We start from the raw sequence: 15987 nt of genomic DNA on the forward strand, positions 1-15987 counted from the left end.
ACGCTATTGCACCACACACATTCGTATCGGTACAGTGCGTTCAATGCACTGAACGTGGCACCTGCACGTGTGTAAGACATTGAAGTTTAATGTCGTGTTAGAAATTCCCCTTTTCAAAAGTGTTCCAGTGATCAGTGAAGAAAATCTAGCGGTTTTCGTCACTTTCCAACACCATGTCTGCCCCAGAAACATCTGTGGTATTGAAGGATTTCTTCTGCAAAGTAACAACCTCAAAAACAAAGGAAAGGCGGCTCATTTTGTCTGAGTTGTTGACCTGCATTAACAAACCTGGTAAGTATGTTGTTTTGCACAGCAGTTAGTAGACATGGTAGAAATAGAGGGGGAAAAAAAAAACTTTGTACAGAAACAGAGTAGGATAAATAATAAAGTGGAGCAGTGAGACGGACAGGTCAAATAAACAGCTGCTTTTTGTTACTTTGTTTGTAGAGCATTGATACAACTTTGAAATGTAAAGACCAGCTGGTAAAAAAGACAAGTAGGCTTCTTATTATTAAATATTATTAAAATAAAAACTACATGTAATAATAGGTCTAAATAAAAGTAAAACAAATATTTGAACTATACAATTTTTGGTTTAACACTGTTACAACAGTACAACAGCAGCAGGGAACGATTTCATCCCGCAATTTTTCATAGCCAAGTATTTCGACAGATTTTGTGCCACTCACTGAATTGTTGGATAACTTTCCGTATGGTGCCACCACCTTTTCACTCATTTTTACAAAAAGGGATATATCAATCAGGTAAATTAGATACTATATTATTTTATTTCAAATGAAAAAGTGGTGGCGCCATACGAAAACTTTTCCGAATTGTTAAATATTGAGTAGCGAATGATGATTTTGGAATAGCAACTGACACCTTTAGTGAAGCATTTCTGCTAGGCCTATACAATACAAGGCAAGGAGCCCCAGGAGCAGTACTGTACTGACTGCTATGAATATGATGATTGACCCTGACACAGGGACTGACTGTACAGTACAGCAGGGCCTAATTTCATAGAGCTGTTCAGGAATTTTGGTTGGCACTCCTGTTTTTTTATAGAGGCAAAAATTTCATGTTAATCAAATTTTTGTGCTTAGCAGCTCTATGAAATTGGTCCCTGATCACTCTTTTTCAGAATTTGTAAGGCCTATTTTATTTATTTTTGTAATTAATTAAATTTTGTGAAAAATGCCTCTTTTTCACTAAATTTCTTTGACCACAATCAATCATTTCTGTTTTTTTTACGCAAAAGCAAGGTCGTTAATGTTCAGTATTGTACAATATCTTGTTCATGTCATTTGTCATTCATGCCAAAGTGCCGATGAGGATGAAGGTACCGAGTCTGTCAAAATAGCAGTTGTGTAAAATGTATCTGTTTGTGTGTGAAAAGTAGCTGTAAAAAACTCACCATTTGTCAACGTTAACCTTGTCTATAAATCAAACGAGGATTCAGTTTTCCAGAAGAATAAAGACTAATAATTCCAAAGAAAAAAAAAATATCTTGGAAAAAGATGTGACAGTAAAAGAGTGAAAAATTAAGTTTACTTTTGCGTTTTCGGGACCAGTATAAAACTTGTTGGAGTTTTGTGAAAAAAATGCATGCAAAAATTGCCGGACTCCCTAATGGAGGGTTATTTCTTCTAGAACTACTATTATTAACGCTCCCTGAGCCTTTCATAGGGGTCTAAATCTTTTTGCCTCCGTAATACTATGTTTTGAAAATGGTCAATGATTAATGATAGATGAATGTTTCATGGTCATTTTTTTAACCAGCAATAACTTCAGTTTCCTTTGTTAAACTACAATGTACTACACACCTAAAACATTCCCAACACACAGAACATACATACAATGCAAGTGGTGTGAGGCCGTTTTGCCTAGTTGCATACAAAAACTTCTTGAAAACTGAAATTTCTACTAATACATTAATTGTTTTGATGTCAAAGCCGCAAAAGCGCACTCAACCTTTACGTTAAAAGGGGCGTATACCATGCTGTTCTTATTAGCGCAATATGCATAAACAGCGCATGTGCATAGCGTTGAAGTGGCAAGGGTGTAACAGTGGATTTGATTATGTATTGTAAAACTATAACTAAATCCAACGTGGCCCGTAAAATTCAAAATCGGTTTGTTTAGGATGTTGAGATAATATGTAATTGCAATGTATTTTATTTGTGTTGTTGATGATTTAGATTTTCCAGACAATGCGTCCAAGTTGATCTTGAAGCTTCTACCCCTGACCCTCGGCCACTACACAGACTCAAAGTCTCGCCGGGAGGTTGAAGACATTGTCAGGGCCCTCTTGGCTAAATACGGAGACGATGCCGTGAAATCCCTCCTCAAGTTTCTCACTGGCCACGCCCGGCAACAAAGAAATATCATAGCATCGTAAGTTGAAATGATCACACCAATCTCTGCCGCAGTAATGCTGAAAAGAGTAGCCAAGGATCATAGACTAATGTGTAAAGTTTCACTAACTAAAGCCTGGTTCATAAATGTTTACGTCACAGCTTTTTTTTTTTGCAACTTCAAATTTCATTTCGCATTCGCAGGAAGTATGTAGTTGTCAAAGACCAGTCTTCTCACTTACATGTGGTCTATTTCAAAATATGCAAAAAATAACAAACCTGTGAACATTTGAGCTCAATTGGTCGTTGCGAAGTTGCAAGAGAATAATGGAAGAAAAAAATGCCCTTGTAGCACAAGTTGTGCGCTTTCAGATGTTTGATTTTGAGACCACAAAATCAAATTCTAAGGTCTCGAAATGAAGTTCAAATATTTCAGTGAGAAACTACTTATTTCTCTAAAACTACGTTACTCCAGAGGGAGCCGTTTCTCCCAATGTTTTATACTATCAACAGCTCTTCATTGATCATTATCAAGTAAGTTTTTGTGCTAACACTTGTTTTAAGTGATTACCAATAGTGTCCAGAGCCTTAAAGCCATCTGCCACGATCTTGTATTATAGTAATTTATTCTTATTTGTTGCACAGACGAACTTCTGGTGGCTCTCCGCTGGCGAGTCTTGGCTGGACCTGTGTGTTGGTCCACTCGGTCTTCAACACCAAAGAGAAACAGACTGGAAGTGCTTGGGATGACCTGGTAAGTACACTTACTGTCACAGACTAGAGCCGCTAAGCAGAACAAAGCAAGAGTCTACAATGTTCCTTGTGTATAAATATTCTCCTGTGCTTTTTAAATTATACATATAAAAAATGTAAATCTGTAATGTAATTCAGTCTTTGGGCTGCGACAAGAACATGTTTTAACTAATATACCAGTAATAATAATGTCACATATATGCAACTTGTGGCTGTTTTTTTGCCCATTTCTGCTAAGCGGAAAACTGTTTAGCAATAATAGGGAGCTTTTGCATGCAAACGGATACGGTTAGTGCGATGGAAACGTCATCATCATGACGTCATACGCTACTCGCTATCCGCTATACGTGCAGACGACACCAATATCCTGCTTGCTACATGTAAGCAGGTTATGGATAGCTAAAGGTATGCGTATGCATATCCCTTCGTGTGCAAAACCTCCCTAATATCTGCTAAAGCAGCTTTATGAAATTGGACGCAGGGTTGATGAGTCATCAGGGTGTGGATTGAATCCTGGGCATAACACTTCCATGAGTGAGATACTTAACAGTTAGGTATTTCTCATGACCCAGTGCTCAATTTCGTAGAGCTGCTTAAGCATAAAATATTGCTTGAAAAGTTTCTGCTTAGCTTAAGTTAGCAGGATACCAGTCACAGATTGTACATGACAAAATGGCATTTTGACTTGTAACCTGTTGTGTTTAGCTACCTTTTGTGATTAAGTAGCCCTATGTAATTGGGCCCTGAAGTGATGAGTGGGCTACATATCGTCAATGTGAATGATTAGCAACATGTGTGTCTAATTGCCTGCAGGTGCTGCATACTTCTAAGGAGTTAAAATGGTTTCAGGAATACCCAAGGCTGATTTAAAAGGCTGTAATAGTGTAAAATGCTTTGATACTTAGGGTGCATTCGATTAAGCTTCCCTGTGTGGACTCTGAGGTGAGCCCCTGACAAGAGCTAATTGAACCACTCACCCTCTCATGGTGACGCCATGCACCTTGGGCCAGACCCAAGTGACCCAGGGCACTTGGGGCTGACCGTGGTGAGCTATTCGAACGTAACGGGGGTAGATAGGGGTCGCCCCGCAGAAGCTAATCAGACGCACCCTCTGTTTATGAACACTTAATAAATGGCTGTGATTATTACTACATGTATTTAAACCAACAGATTGAAGCACAATGCAGTTTTATCTCTGCTGTTTTAGCCACTAACTACCAGTCACTCATCAAATCAGCATGCCGGAAACTCAAGAAAGTCTGGAAGCAGGTAAGTAGCAATCATGACCCAACATCTTGGACATGTTCCCTGTTTACCTTAGTTATTATCAATGATATTAATCACAGTAACACATAAGGGTCAGACTATGTTCCTATTCAGCCTCGGTGAGGTTACATGTACTTTCTTTTGGGTGGTAAGTAAACCAAGATGGCTGCACCATGTCAAAGATCAATGCCATAGTACTTCAAAAAATTGAAACATTTAAGGATGGTTTTCAGAAACAAAAGTCTTGTGAAGTGACACGTAATCAGGGTTCTCCCAAGGAATGTTGTTTTCCATTGAAAAATCAGTCTGTGTGCTCCTTCCATAGCAAGGTATCTCAAATTCTAAAGCGAGTTTAGCCATGAAATTCCGGTATAATTAGTGTATAATTCAAACAAAGAAGTCTTTTACTTTACCTGCGACTAGAAAGCAAGTCCCACGAGGAAGTAGAACGAGAAAAGAAAAGCAATGAACATTTCACGTTGATCTTTAACGATGTGTGGAAACTGATCAGAAAGAGTCGTCATAATGGCCTCACAGCCCACAAACTGAAACATGAAACAGTACAGGGGTCGATTTCATAAAGAGTTAGGACTAGTCCTAACTTAGGACTAGTCCTAGGGGATATATAAAATGTGTGGCTAGTGGCGAGTAACTCGTCCTAACCCGAGATAAGACTGGTCTTAACTCTTTGTGAAATCCACCCCAGATTGAAGATTGCAGAGTATGGACCTGCTTTTAGGCTACAAGAAAATGGATACCAGACTACTTATAATCACATTTGATGATGCACGCTTTGGTTTCAGGTACCAGATGCAGTCGGCAGTTATGCCGCGACGTTAGCCAAGCCTGACCCTACAGTGCATAGGCTGTGCATGGTGAGCCTGTTAATGCAACACTGTAGCCAGTCCAACCAGAGTGATGTCATTGATGCTCACCGGACAGCCTTCCTGGATGTATACATCAAAGCCGTGTTTGGAGGCAAGATAAAGCCACAAGTTCACGCTCTGGTATGATCAATATTCTACACCCTTTTTTGAAAAGGGGGGATCGAAGGAATGAGAGGGGAGTAGAAAACCAGCTTATCTGAAAGATATATGTAAAGATCGGAAAAACCTTGTCCTGAACGGTACTTTCACACAGAGCTAAGGTTGTTCTTAACTGCATATCAATCGCAGTTGCTTAGTAAAGTGTGATTTCACAAGTAGGCATGTGAGATCTCTGCATTAAAGCTGAAATCCACTCTGTTATTGATCAGGACAATTTTTTATATTTTTTTATATTTTTTATAGTCCCTTGTAAAAGCTTATAAGCTTGGCAACAATAATGTAACTACAATAATGTGAGATAAGCCTAGTTACTGGATTATTGGGGTGTCGTGATTCCACCAGCGTTAATGCGTGATGCGACACTCACTTGACGTTACCCAATCGTTCTTACATCATGTAGTTTTTCAGCTCTTTTTAAGGGTCCTTTCACAGGCCTGCACAACACAAATCCTTAGATGGTGATACTGAAAATTTGTCTTACGATGGATTTTATTGCTTTGTGAATTATTTTTTTACGATGGATTTTATTGCTTTATGAAATCGAGCCCCTGAACTAATTTTGTCCCTAAATAAAAATGACAGTAAATGCCAGCCAAAGACCGTTCTTCCTTGTATCATTTAAAACAGATTATGTTGGGAATGCAAACATCAAGCATTATAGACAAATGCATAGATTTTAAGTAAGCCTGGGCCACTAGTTCAACTACAGTGTTAAAGTTGTGAGTATTGTATGCTAAGTCGACTCACAACTATCGTTATTCGGTTAATCGTGCCGCCAAAACCACTAATGTAGTAGTCACGACTTCCTGCTTGGTGAACCAATTGTGTCGCTCACGACTATTCAAAATAATAGTAACACAGTGACATAATCCTTCAATCCTTTATGCACTATTTTTACTATATTGCGCATGCGGCAAGCATTATGCCGCAATGCATCTTGGGAACTAAAATTTAGTCGCGACTAGTGTGGAAGCCGCAACTACTTGAGGCTTGACAAGTTGAGTAGTAAATTTCACTAGTCGCTGAGGCTCAATTGCCAAATTCTTGCTCATGTACCTGTTATTCAAAGCATTACACACAGGTTGACAGTTTTATACTTCCGATCTCGCTTTTTAGAAAATCAGCAAATGGTTACTTTGTTGCGTCACCCATGATGAATTCAAGCAGAAGTTTCTTCCCTTCGTACAAAAGGCAATGCTCCGCAGTCCTGAAAACATCCTTGAAGGTTTGTACAGCATCCCTCTTCCCTTTTCCAATGTTGTAACCAAGTAATTTTTTCTCAAGTTGCAAGTCATCTTTGTGCAAGTCAAGTCACAAGTCATTGGTCAAGTCAAGTCGCAAGTCATTTTTTGCTCAAAAGATGTTAAGTCACAAGTCACACTATGTCCCTAAATAAGCCCACTCCAGTGATGTTGTGATAAAGTTGTTGATCAAAACCTGTTAAAAGACCAGGGGTGGATTTCACAAAGAGTTTTACTTATCTCTAGCTAGGAAGAGCTACAACCATAGAGTTATATATAAGAACTAGAAACGCACTGGCCTATATACGTGACCCCGCATGTGCGCAGGCGGCCATTTTCTATGTTGACAACACAGGCATCGCACAGCAGGTGTTTGTGCGGCCATTTTGTAAGTTGACAAAACAGCATCGCGTCAGCATTCAAGAAACACAAATTCCAACGTTTACTTCATATTCAACGCGCCCGCGTGTCTCCTTGCGGTCCCGTCACGTTTGTGCAAGAAGCATCACCAGTTCGCCCTCTAGATCTTATATATAACTCTATGGTTACAACTTACTCCCCCTATCTTAGGACTAGCCTTAAGTTTTTAATATCTCATAGGACTGGTCCTTACTCTTTGTGAAATCAACCCAAGGTTATAATAATAATTTAAACCATGAATCTTGCACCCACGTGTCTGCATGTCTGTGCCGTTTTAATGTTTGACCTTATGACAAAAGCACTCGAAAACATCAGGATCATCAGCAGTGGCATTGTCACCCAAGAATGTTGTCGTTGATTTAGCCAAATTTAATTTATACAAGTAAATTCTCAACTCTCAAGTCACTTTTGCGCAAGTCAAGTCAAATCTCAAATAATGTCTCCCCAAGTCGAGTCAAGTCGAAAGTCATTTCTCCTCGAGTCGAGTCGAGCCTCAACTCCAACCACCTCACAATGCATTGGTTTTTTAACAGTATTTAATGTTGTGTGTTCCTTTGGCAGCTCTTGGCTACCTTCTAAGCGGTGTCTCCCTTGATCTCAGCCAGTATGCTCAAGACTTGGGCAAGAACATTGCAAGTAAGTCAACAAGTATCATTTTTATACCTATTGTCCTCTTTTATAATAGATCCCCAGTTTCAATTATGTGCTCCTTATGGAAAGGTTTGCGGTAACACCATGTAATGACTATCTCTAATGAGTTGGGGTGGTTCTGAAAAGTACCATTGGTTTAAACTCGACGTTTCGATCAGTATGCTCTGATCATGCTCCTTCCAATAATGTACTGGCTTAATGATCTCCATCCAGGGAACCCAGCAAACTCCCACAAGGGAATATAAACACCCAGCTGGCAACAGTCAATTTCTTTCATACAAGGTGTATCGTATATGATTATGTGATTTAGTATACAAGACGATAATTCTAGTCATTGTAATGGAGCAATGAGCGCTACATGGGTCCGGGCAGGAACAGTGTTCATGAACTGTGACCAGTCAGGCCTATAGACTAATCCAGGTGCGCAAGTGCTGGGCGCCGCCATGCGCTGCACGCCATTGCTGGGGTGTCTTTGTGCCTAGTTTTGTGCACAAAGACATGAGAAAATCGATTTCTTTTCCTTTTCTCTTTTTATGGGAATTGAATGTCTTCCTCGACTATTTATGAAATTTCCTTGATGTGGCTGCTTGATATTACAACGTACTACATTTTTGATAAATTTGTAAGATTAAGCAGAAAGTAAAATACTGAAATTCTGACAAAAACCTTGCCGATGTAATGCATTTTAGCAACTATTATGCAGTTTCCGCGTCTTTGACCCCAAACTCGCCTAAGACAAGCACCTTTTTCAAGATGATCCGGCTTCTATTTTGTTGCAAATATTTATAGTCAGTGATCTTCATTGGTATATCATGATGTTATGTTAAGGAAATTGTGTTATTCGTTGAGGAAAACATTTAATTTCCATAAAGAGTGAAAAGGAACATGATTTCCTCATGTCTTTGTGCACAAAACTAGGCACATGTACACCTCAGCAATGGCGCGCGGTACTCAACTCTTGTGCGCCCGGTGCGCGTCGGGATCGGTCTATATGGGTTAAAACTCTTAATTAAATTGTTGTTGTTTATTTTTGACAGCCCATCTGCATGCCAAGGAGGAGCTTCTGATGACGGAAGCCGCAGTGGCTGCTAAGAATCTAGCCATGCAGTGTAGCGATGGTGATGCCATACAACAACTGGCTAAACACTTCTTTGCTATCCTCAATGGTAAGTTAATCAACCATTAGACTGGGCCCCTGTCGTTATCCGCATGGATAAAGGTAACCTGCTACTCAGATCCAGTGATTCCATTGATATCATTGGATCAATGCAGTGACTAAAAGCTACCTTATCTGTTTTTGTTTTGATTGGTCTGTGGTCACATCGGACGACCAATCAAAACACAGATATGGAAAGCTTACTTTCAGATGTCTGCATGCTGCTTCCACACGTGTGTATTGTATACAGTGTACTTACCTGTCAAACTTGTATGTAATGTTGTTGTAGAATTTGGCTACGTACATGTATCTCAATTTGAAATGAATGTAGGTCAAAGGTGGATGTACACGCCGGCTGGCGGCCGGTCTCTAGCGTTATTCCTGAGCCTCGAAGTGTGACGTCGGATGTTCAGGCTAATCAACCTTATGTAGTGTCATGTCACTGCTTACTGCCAATCCCAGCATTCTTACTACCATTAACAGGGGTGACTTTGAAGAGTGTGGTGACTTTGCCTGCAACATAGAAAAACTATTATTTTATTTGTTTTTTTTACTTATTAATATTTCTCAAATTATTTTTATATGTTCTTATGGGGTGATGTACATGTGTGAGTATATAAAATGACTATGGTTCTCCTGTGTAATTCCTTGACTTATTTAGAATATGCTTTTTCACACTTTTCTTTTTTGCAGGGTCCATTTTGGTGGTGGTCAAACTTTTGGTATTCTGCATTTTTGCATACTTTTTTAGTTTTACATTTGAAAAACCTTTCATGTTTGCAGTTAAAAGAAAACCACAGTAACAGTGTTGCTTTGGACCCCCATAGAGGCGCACTGATTGAAAAACCAGGTATTCAAATTGGATGTCCAAAGTCACCCCAAATCTTTGCTAAGTGAGAAATGAGTGAGGTACCAGTTGCAACAATGTCAACTTTAAGGAATGTTGGCTGGTAACACGTTTCTGCTATGCAGGATTTTTCTGTTCTTACCAAGTTGTTGTGCTTACAGGGTTTGTGCAACTGAGCCCTGAGAGCAAGGTGACACTCTATGCTGTTGTAGGGAATCTTTGTTACAGTTAAATACAATAACTCTTAATCAGTTTTATCATTTCCTTTGCTCCCTAGGTTCAGAGGGCAAGCTGACGATCGTGACGCAGCGTATGGGCATGTTGACTGGCATCGGCAACCTCAGCTATAACAGCGTAATGGGAAGCACCTCTGTACATGCATTGGCATCAAGCATAGTAGAGATGTTCATTGTACCACTACAACAAGAAGGTCAGTCAAGCTTCTTACACCCATTTCAGACAGGCGCAGCAGAGTCGCGCTGAACCAAATAGATTAGGAGCGACTCTAGGTTGACCCAAATAAATGTCGGTTTCAGACGGGCGAACTTGACATTGGCTCGGCTTATGACAAGTTCGACGTCTGAAACCATATGCTCCAGAGTTGTTCCGAACGACTGCAACAGTCGATCTTTTGACTTCTAGCGCGTCCAGTTGCTCCAAACTGTTTCAGACCCAGGAGTAGGGGGCAACGGCCTCTGAAAAAAATAGTCAATTGTAGCCCACACCTTGAAGTGGCCTTCAGGCCTTGTGTGTCTGGCAACTTGCATAAAAAAAAAAAATAAAAAATAAAAAATGTCAATATCTGTTTTCATTTATCATTTCCATTACCTGAAGCTAGGGGTGAACTTTTCCAAATCTTAAGAGTGGATTAGAAGTCTTTAAACATTCCAGATGTAATGATCTAATTAATGTGTAGTCCCACATACCTTGCAGGAAAATACTGTATGTTAAAGCGCCATGAGCTAACACTGGGTGATAGATATACGTGCTTTTTATGAAGCTTTGTTATTATTTGTATTACTCGCGAAAGGACGCCGGAAGGCAGCCTTTCACGAGGCTAATGTGTTACATATATGTGTTAATATGTACATGTATATATTCTTTTTTTGGGGGGGAGGGGGGGGTATATACAAAAAAAGGTATGTGAAATACATCAAATTTTTAAATACAAAGGAAATAAGCAAATTTGAACCCCCTTAGTATGATCTCCGGACTGAAAAAATACCGTAAGAAAAGTTGCAGCCCGATCTATACAGGCACCTGGGAGATTTTCTTACACAAGCAGACAAGTTACTTGTATTAGTATATAGATAATAAAATGGGTACAAATATTCTGGTAGTTTTATCATATATCTGGACCTTTATCAAAGATACTAAAATGAAGCAGCGAGAATAAGGTTGTCATATTTGTAGACGCAGTTTCTACCTCGCAATCGGCTCAAATGGAGCTCCATAAATAGTTGTCAAATAAACAGAAATAAACCAACTGCCAATCACAACTAGGCTCAGATTTTTACTTCTGCAAAGTAGGTCTACATCTTTTGAAACGATTGAAGCATGAATTAAACACACTTTTTGAAAATGTATGACAGGTAACAAATTCATGATCTCCTGTTTAGTTTGTTTGGAGGAGTTTGTGTATTTTGGGATGTACATGTACAGTTAATTTCATGTACATAAATGTAGTTTTCATTTAACCCTTTTGTTACTAAGTTCTTTGGACATAGGCAACTAGGCCTGGAATAACATAAGAGTCCATGAAGGCCATGACCGCCTCTGTTGCCCTTGTCTTGTTGCCCTTGCCCTGGGTGTATGAGTGACTGTTTTTATCCGTTTTCCACAGTCCATGAGGGCACGTTGGTTCACACCCTGTCCATGCTGGCCCTATGGTGTGCCAAGTTCACCAGCACAGTACCCAAGAAGCTCATCGACTGGTTCCAGAAAGGCATGACCCTCAAACAGTCCACATCATCGGTCAGGAATGGCTACATCCAGTGCATGCTGGCAGCTTTCAAAGGTAAGTTTCCATTGAAAAAGCCCTTGTGTCTGGCGAAAAGGCCATTCTCCTTCCGGAATGAATTCAAGCAAAACCAAGCGAAGAGTTGGTGCTGTAATGAATATATATATATCAGGGATATTTTACCAAAATTCTGTTTCTTTTAAAGGCGGTGGACACTATTGGTAATTACTCAAAAAAATTATCATCATAAAGCAGTTCTTGATTACAGTAATGGGGAGAGGTTGATAGTATAAAACATTGTGAGAAACAGCTCCCTCTGAAGTGACGTAGTTTTCAAGAAAGAAATAATTGTCCATGAATTTGATTTCGAGACCTCAAGTTTAGAATTTGAGGTCTCGAAATCAAGCATCAGAAAGCACACAACTTCGTGTGACAAGGGTATTTTTCTCTTTCATTATTATCTCGCAACTTCGACGACCAATTGAGCTCAAATTTTCACAGGTTTGTTATTTTATGCATATGATGAGAAACACCAACTGTGAAGACTAATCTTTGACAACTCCCAATAGTGTCCACTGTCTTTAAAGGAACACGTTGCCTTGGATCGGACGAGTTGGTCAAAACAAAAGCGTTTTTAACCGTTTTTTATTTAATACATATGGTTGAAAAGATGTTTTAAAAGTAGCATACAATGATCCACACAAGTTTGCCTCGAAATTGCGTGGTTTTCCTTCTACTATGCGAACTATCACCGTCGGCCATTTATGGGAGTCAAAATTTTGACCCCCATAAATGGCCGACGTGTTAGTCGACGAGGTAAAAGGAAAACCACGCAATTTCGAGGCATGTTTGTGTGGATCATTGTATTCTACTTTTACAACACATTTCTACCCATATGCATTTTATAAAAAACGGTTACAAACGTTTTTCAAAGACCAACTCGACCGATCCAAGGCAACGTGTTCCTTTAAACCCCCACCCAACAAATGATAAATGTTTGTAAGCAGGCTTTGCACCCGAAAGCTTTCGTCCTCGCAAGCTTTCACGCTTTGCGCTAATAACTCCGGTTTTTATTTAATTTTTTTGCCCTTGGGAAAAATCAGAAAAAAATGCACCAATAAGGCCTTAAAATTTATTAGTGTCTACACCATGTGTACATTCAGGCCAGCCCTTGTACTTGATATAATGTTTTTTTGTAGAGTATGGTAATATAACTATAATAAATCCAATATGCCTAAATACTGATGTTTACATCCGTTGCTAGGTGACACTCTTCTACAGGCCTTGACAATGCTGCCTCTTCTGAAGCAATCTGTGGAGCGTGCTCAGTCGCAATCTACCCTGGTTTCCATAGTAACAGAGGGTCTCTCTGCTGCCTACATGTTGACCTTGATGTATGGTGCTGATATTGAGGCTGGTAAGAAGATTGGCGGCCATCTTGTTTATATGTATATATCCCTTGTTTGTTTGTTTGTTTGTTTATTTAGATGGTCTTCTCATCAAGGGAACTCGGCAAACTCCCAAAAGGGGGTATAAACGCCAAGCTGGCAACATACAAACATTGATTTAACGTCTATGATTATGAATTGCACAAATCGAGAAATTGTGATTCAGCAACTAGATGACAATTCTTATTCTAGTCATTGTGAAGTCAGCGGTCAGCTCGGGGGATTCGAACCCTTGTAATTGCAAATCATGCAGTCTAACCATGGTGACCACTGTAATTCGGTACAGGAAACAAAACTGGAGCTGGATAGAAAAACAGTTGAGTTTTGGTTCGGGAAATGAAAAACAATACTTATTTGTCGGTTTTTATGGATACTGATGGAGATAGCGATCAAGCAATCGGTTGATATTGGGGCTGTGTTTAAGAAACAAGACTTCAAATAGATGATTCACTTCTTAATTCAAGAGAACAACATCCTGACAATGACTTACAGAACGTTACAAGCTTGTCAAATTTTTGGGATCTTTGAATGCGTTTCTTTTTAGAACCATTTAATGAGGTTTTTATAAGGACCATTCAATGCATTTCTTATATGAAAACAAACAATTATTTTAAACGATAAATAAGTCAAAATTGAAATTACAAATTTGAATGTTCATTTTTATTTAGAGATCACTTTAGGATAACTTTGTTATATCTCAACTTTAAAAAACTACAACTAAAGATAACATTAGGTGAGGTAGCACCATATCTAAATCTTGTTGAGTAGTGTCGGTTCTGAAAAGAACCGGTGGTTGACAACTCAACGTTTCCCAGTATGCTCTGATCATCTTCAGGAAAATTAATAACATCTTTGCTCCTGTGTTTTTATTACAGAGTCCAAGTTGAGCTGGGTTTGGGGTGTACTGGTTGATACTGAGAAGCAGTACTTTGTTTCAGAGAGATTTCTTTCCTCTGCCTCGGAAGGTGGTAAGTTTGAACATTGATCCATAAATAATAATAATAACCGTATTTATAATGCGCCTTTTGCCAAAGGAAACAAAGGGCCAGGTATTATTACTGCAAGGAGTGGGACTACGTTTGAATTATGAGACCTAATTCTGATAGCACCATGTAATGTTTTACAAGGTGCTGTGGCGCAATTTGCTGCCGATCGGACCAGGAACACCGGGGCGAACCTCTTCTCTTTTCGATAAGTGCACTGGGTTCTTTTACATGCGTTTACACAACACATGGGACCAATGGCTTTACGTCCCATCCGAAGGATGAAGCAATGGTTATGTGTCTTGCTTAAAGACACAAGTGTCACGGCTGGGGATTTGAACCCACACTCTGCTGATCAGAAACATCAGAGTTTGAATTTGGTGCTCTTAACCGCTCGGCCACGACACTCCCAAAAGTCAATTGGACAACACAATAGAGAGGTTTCGCAAGCGTGCAGATACAGACATATACAGATATGATATTAACCGTATCCGTTCACGACAGCCGCGTGGTGGATTTTGTTTCGCAAAATACAGGTATGTTTCACTTGAGTGTGCCCGCATTCATCATGAGTGGTTGTCTGACAAACATGACTGATAGACCTTGAGACCCCGTGTTTTATACACTGCATTTTCTCGTCGGTTTGCTTGCAAATGACTAAAACAAAATATGTCTACATCAAGCACCATACCAGTGAAAGCAACTCCGTGGGAAATGTTTTTGATCTGGGACAAAAATACAACTAAAAGTCTGCAAAACAGTATAGTGTTTTTCTACGACGTGTATGAGCTCCCATATACTTTGTAATTGTGTATGCAAAATACGATATTCGCGAATACGCGTCACGTGAACACACAAAGTGTAGACATATCTGTATCTGTGTCCGTACACTTCTCTAACGATGGAAATGTTTTTTAGTGATAACAGCTCCAGGTTTTTTGCAGTCGCTTATTGAGTGCTGATCACAATAAGCAACTGAATTCTCTCATTGCTTTTTTATTGCTTATTTGTATTTCAGGTAGAATTATTTCTCTAGAGTTTTGGTACTGGTGTAAACTTTATAATCAGTAAGCTTGCATATTGAGACTTATTATATGTTTTTATCCTCCAATTTTTATTGAGCAAATGTTTTCAACAACCTTTGTCCAAAACCATTGCTGAAATAGAGTGTTAATTGAGTTTTTCTGTGCTTGTTTTCAGCCTTACAGACGATACTGCAACTGAGTGAGAAGTTACTCATTGAGCATTCAGACAAACTCAAACCTGGAACAGAGAGGTCAGTTTACTTATTTACACTCACAATGCCCCACTGAGTATTTGTAATTAAAGAACTACAGAAAAATATTGCTTAACACTTTGCTGCTTAGCAGATATGAGCAGGATACCAGTCACAAATTGTACACTGGACATGGTAGTCTAGGCTGGTATATTTAATGAGGTTAGCATAATTTTGTTGTGCTAAGCTACATGGTGTGCTTAAGCTCTTTGGGGCCCAGGTGCTTACTGCTGAATGAAATGGCCTGATTACCTCATGAATATGTATATATTCAAATGATAACATCCATCTCTGCTGTATGTATGTTAGGCTGTATCATCAGGCGATAGTGACAACCCTCGTGCACCCAAGCTGGAAGCTGAGAAAGAGCGGCCAGGTGGTCGCTAAGAGACTCGTAACCAGCGGCAACGGCCTCCAGGTAGCCAGGTCATTGCTTCAGGAACTCAGGGCTGCCATGGCAACACAAAAGGTACAACTTCATTGATGTCAGATTGTATACGCCTCTCTTAATATTTATGCATGAGGTGCGTCACAATGCTAATCCAAAACGAGGCGATGGGCGCAGCCACTGCAAGTGATGGGGGAT

At 39.6% G+C, this 15987-nt stretch overlaps 1 protein-coding gene across 1 annotated transcript in view; it reads left to right on the top strand.

Annotated features, from left to right (window-relative positions):
- Positions 1 to 66: 66 nt before the first annotated feature.
- Positions 67 to 15987, top strand: part of LOC139938131 (stalled ribosome sensor GCN1-like) — a 114651-nt gene continuing 98730 nt past the window's right edge. Inside the window, exons 1-14 of the mRNA XM_071933509.1 lie at positions 67 to 291; positions 2199 to 2394; positions 3000 to 3108; positions 4278 to 4376; positions 5177 to 5380; positions 6536 to 6644; positions 7642 to 7716; positions 8769 to 8897; positions 10012 to 10164; positions 11578 to 11751; positions 12959 to 13111; positions 14018 to 14110; positions 15326 to 15401; positions 15711 to 15870. Coding sequence (XP_071789610.1) covers positions 174 to 291; positions 2199 to 2394; positions 3000 to 3108; positions 4278 to 4376; positions 5177 to 5380; positions 6536 to 6644; positions 7642 to 7716; positions 8769 to 8897; positions 10012 to 10164; positions 11578 to 11751; positions 12959 to 13111; positions 14018 to 14110; positions 15326 to 15401; positions 15711 to 15870 — 1848 coding nt within the window. The 5' untranslated portion in view covers positions 67 to 173. The remainder of the gene's footprint in view (positions 292 to 2198; positions 2395 to 2999; positions 3109 to 4277; positions 4377 to 5176; positions 5381 to 6535; positions 6645 to 7641; positions 7717 to 8768; positions 8898 to 10011; positions 10165 to 11577; positions 11752 to 12958; positions 13112 to 14017; positions 14111 to 15325; positions 15402 to 15710; positions 15871 to 15987) is intronic.

This window comes from Asterias amurensis, chromosome 6 (genome assembly GCF_032118995.1).
Source record: "Asterias amurensis chromosome 6, ASM3211899v1".
NCBI classification, from domain to species: Eukaryota; Metazoa; Echinodermata; class Asteroidea; order Forcipulatida; family Asteriidae; genus Asterias; species Asterias amurensis.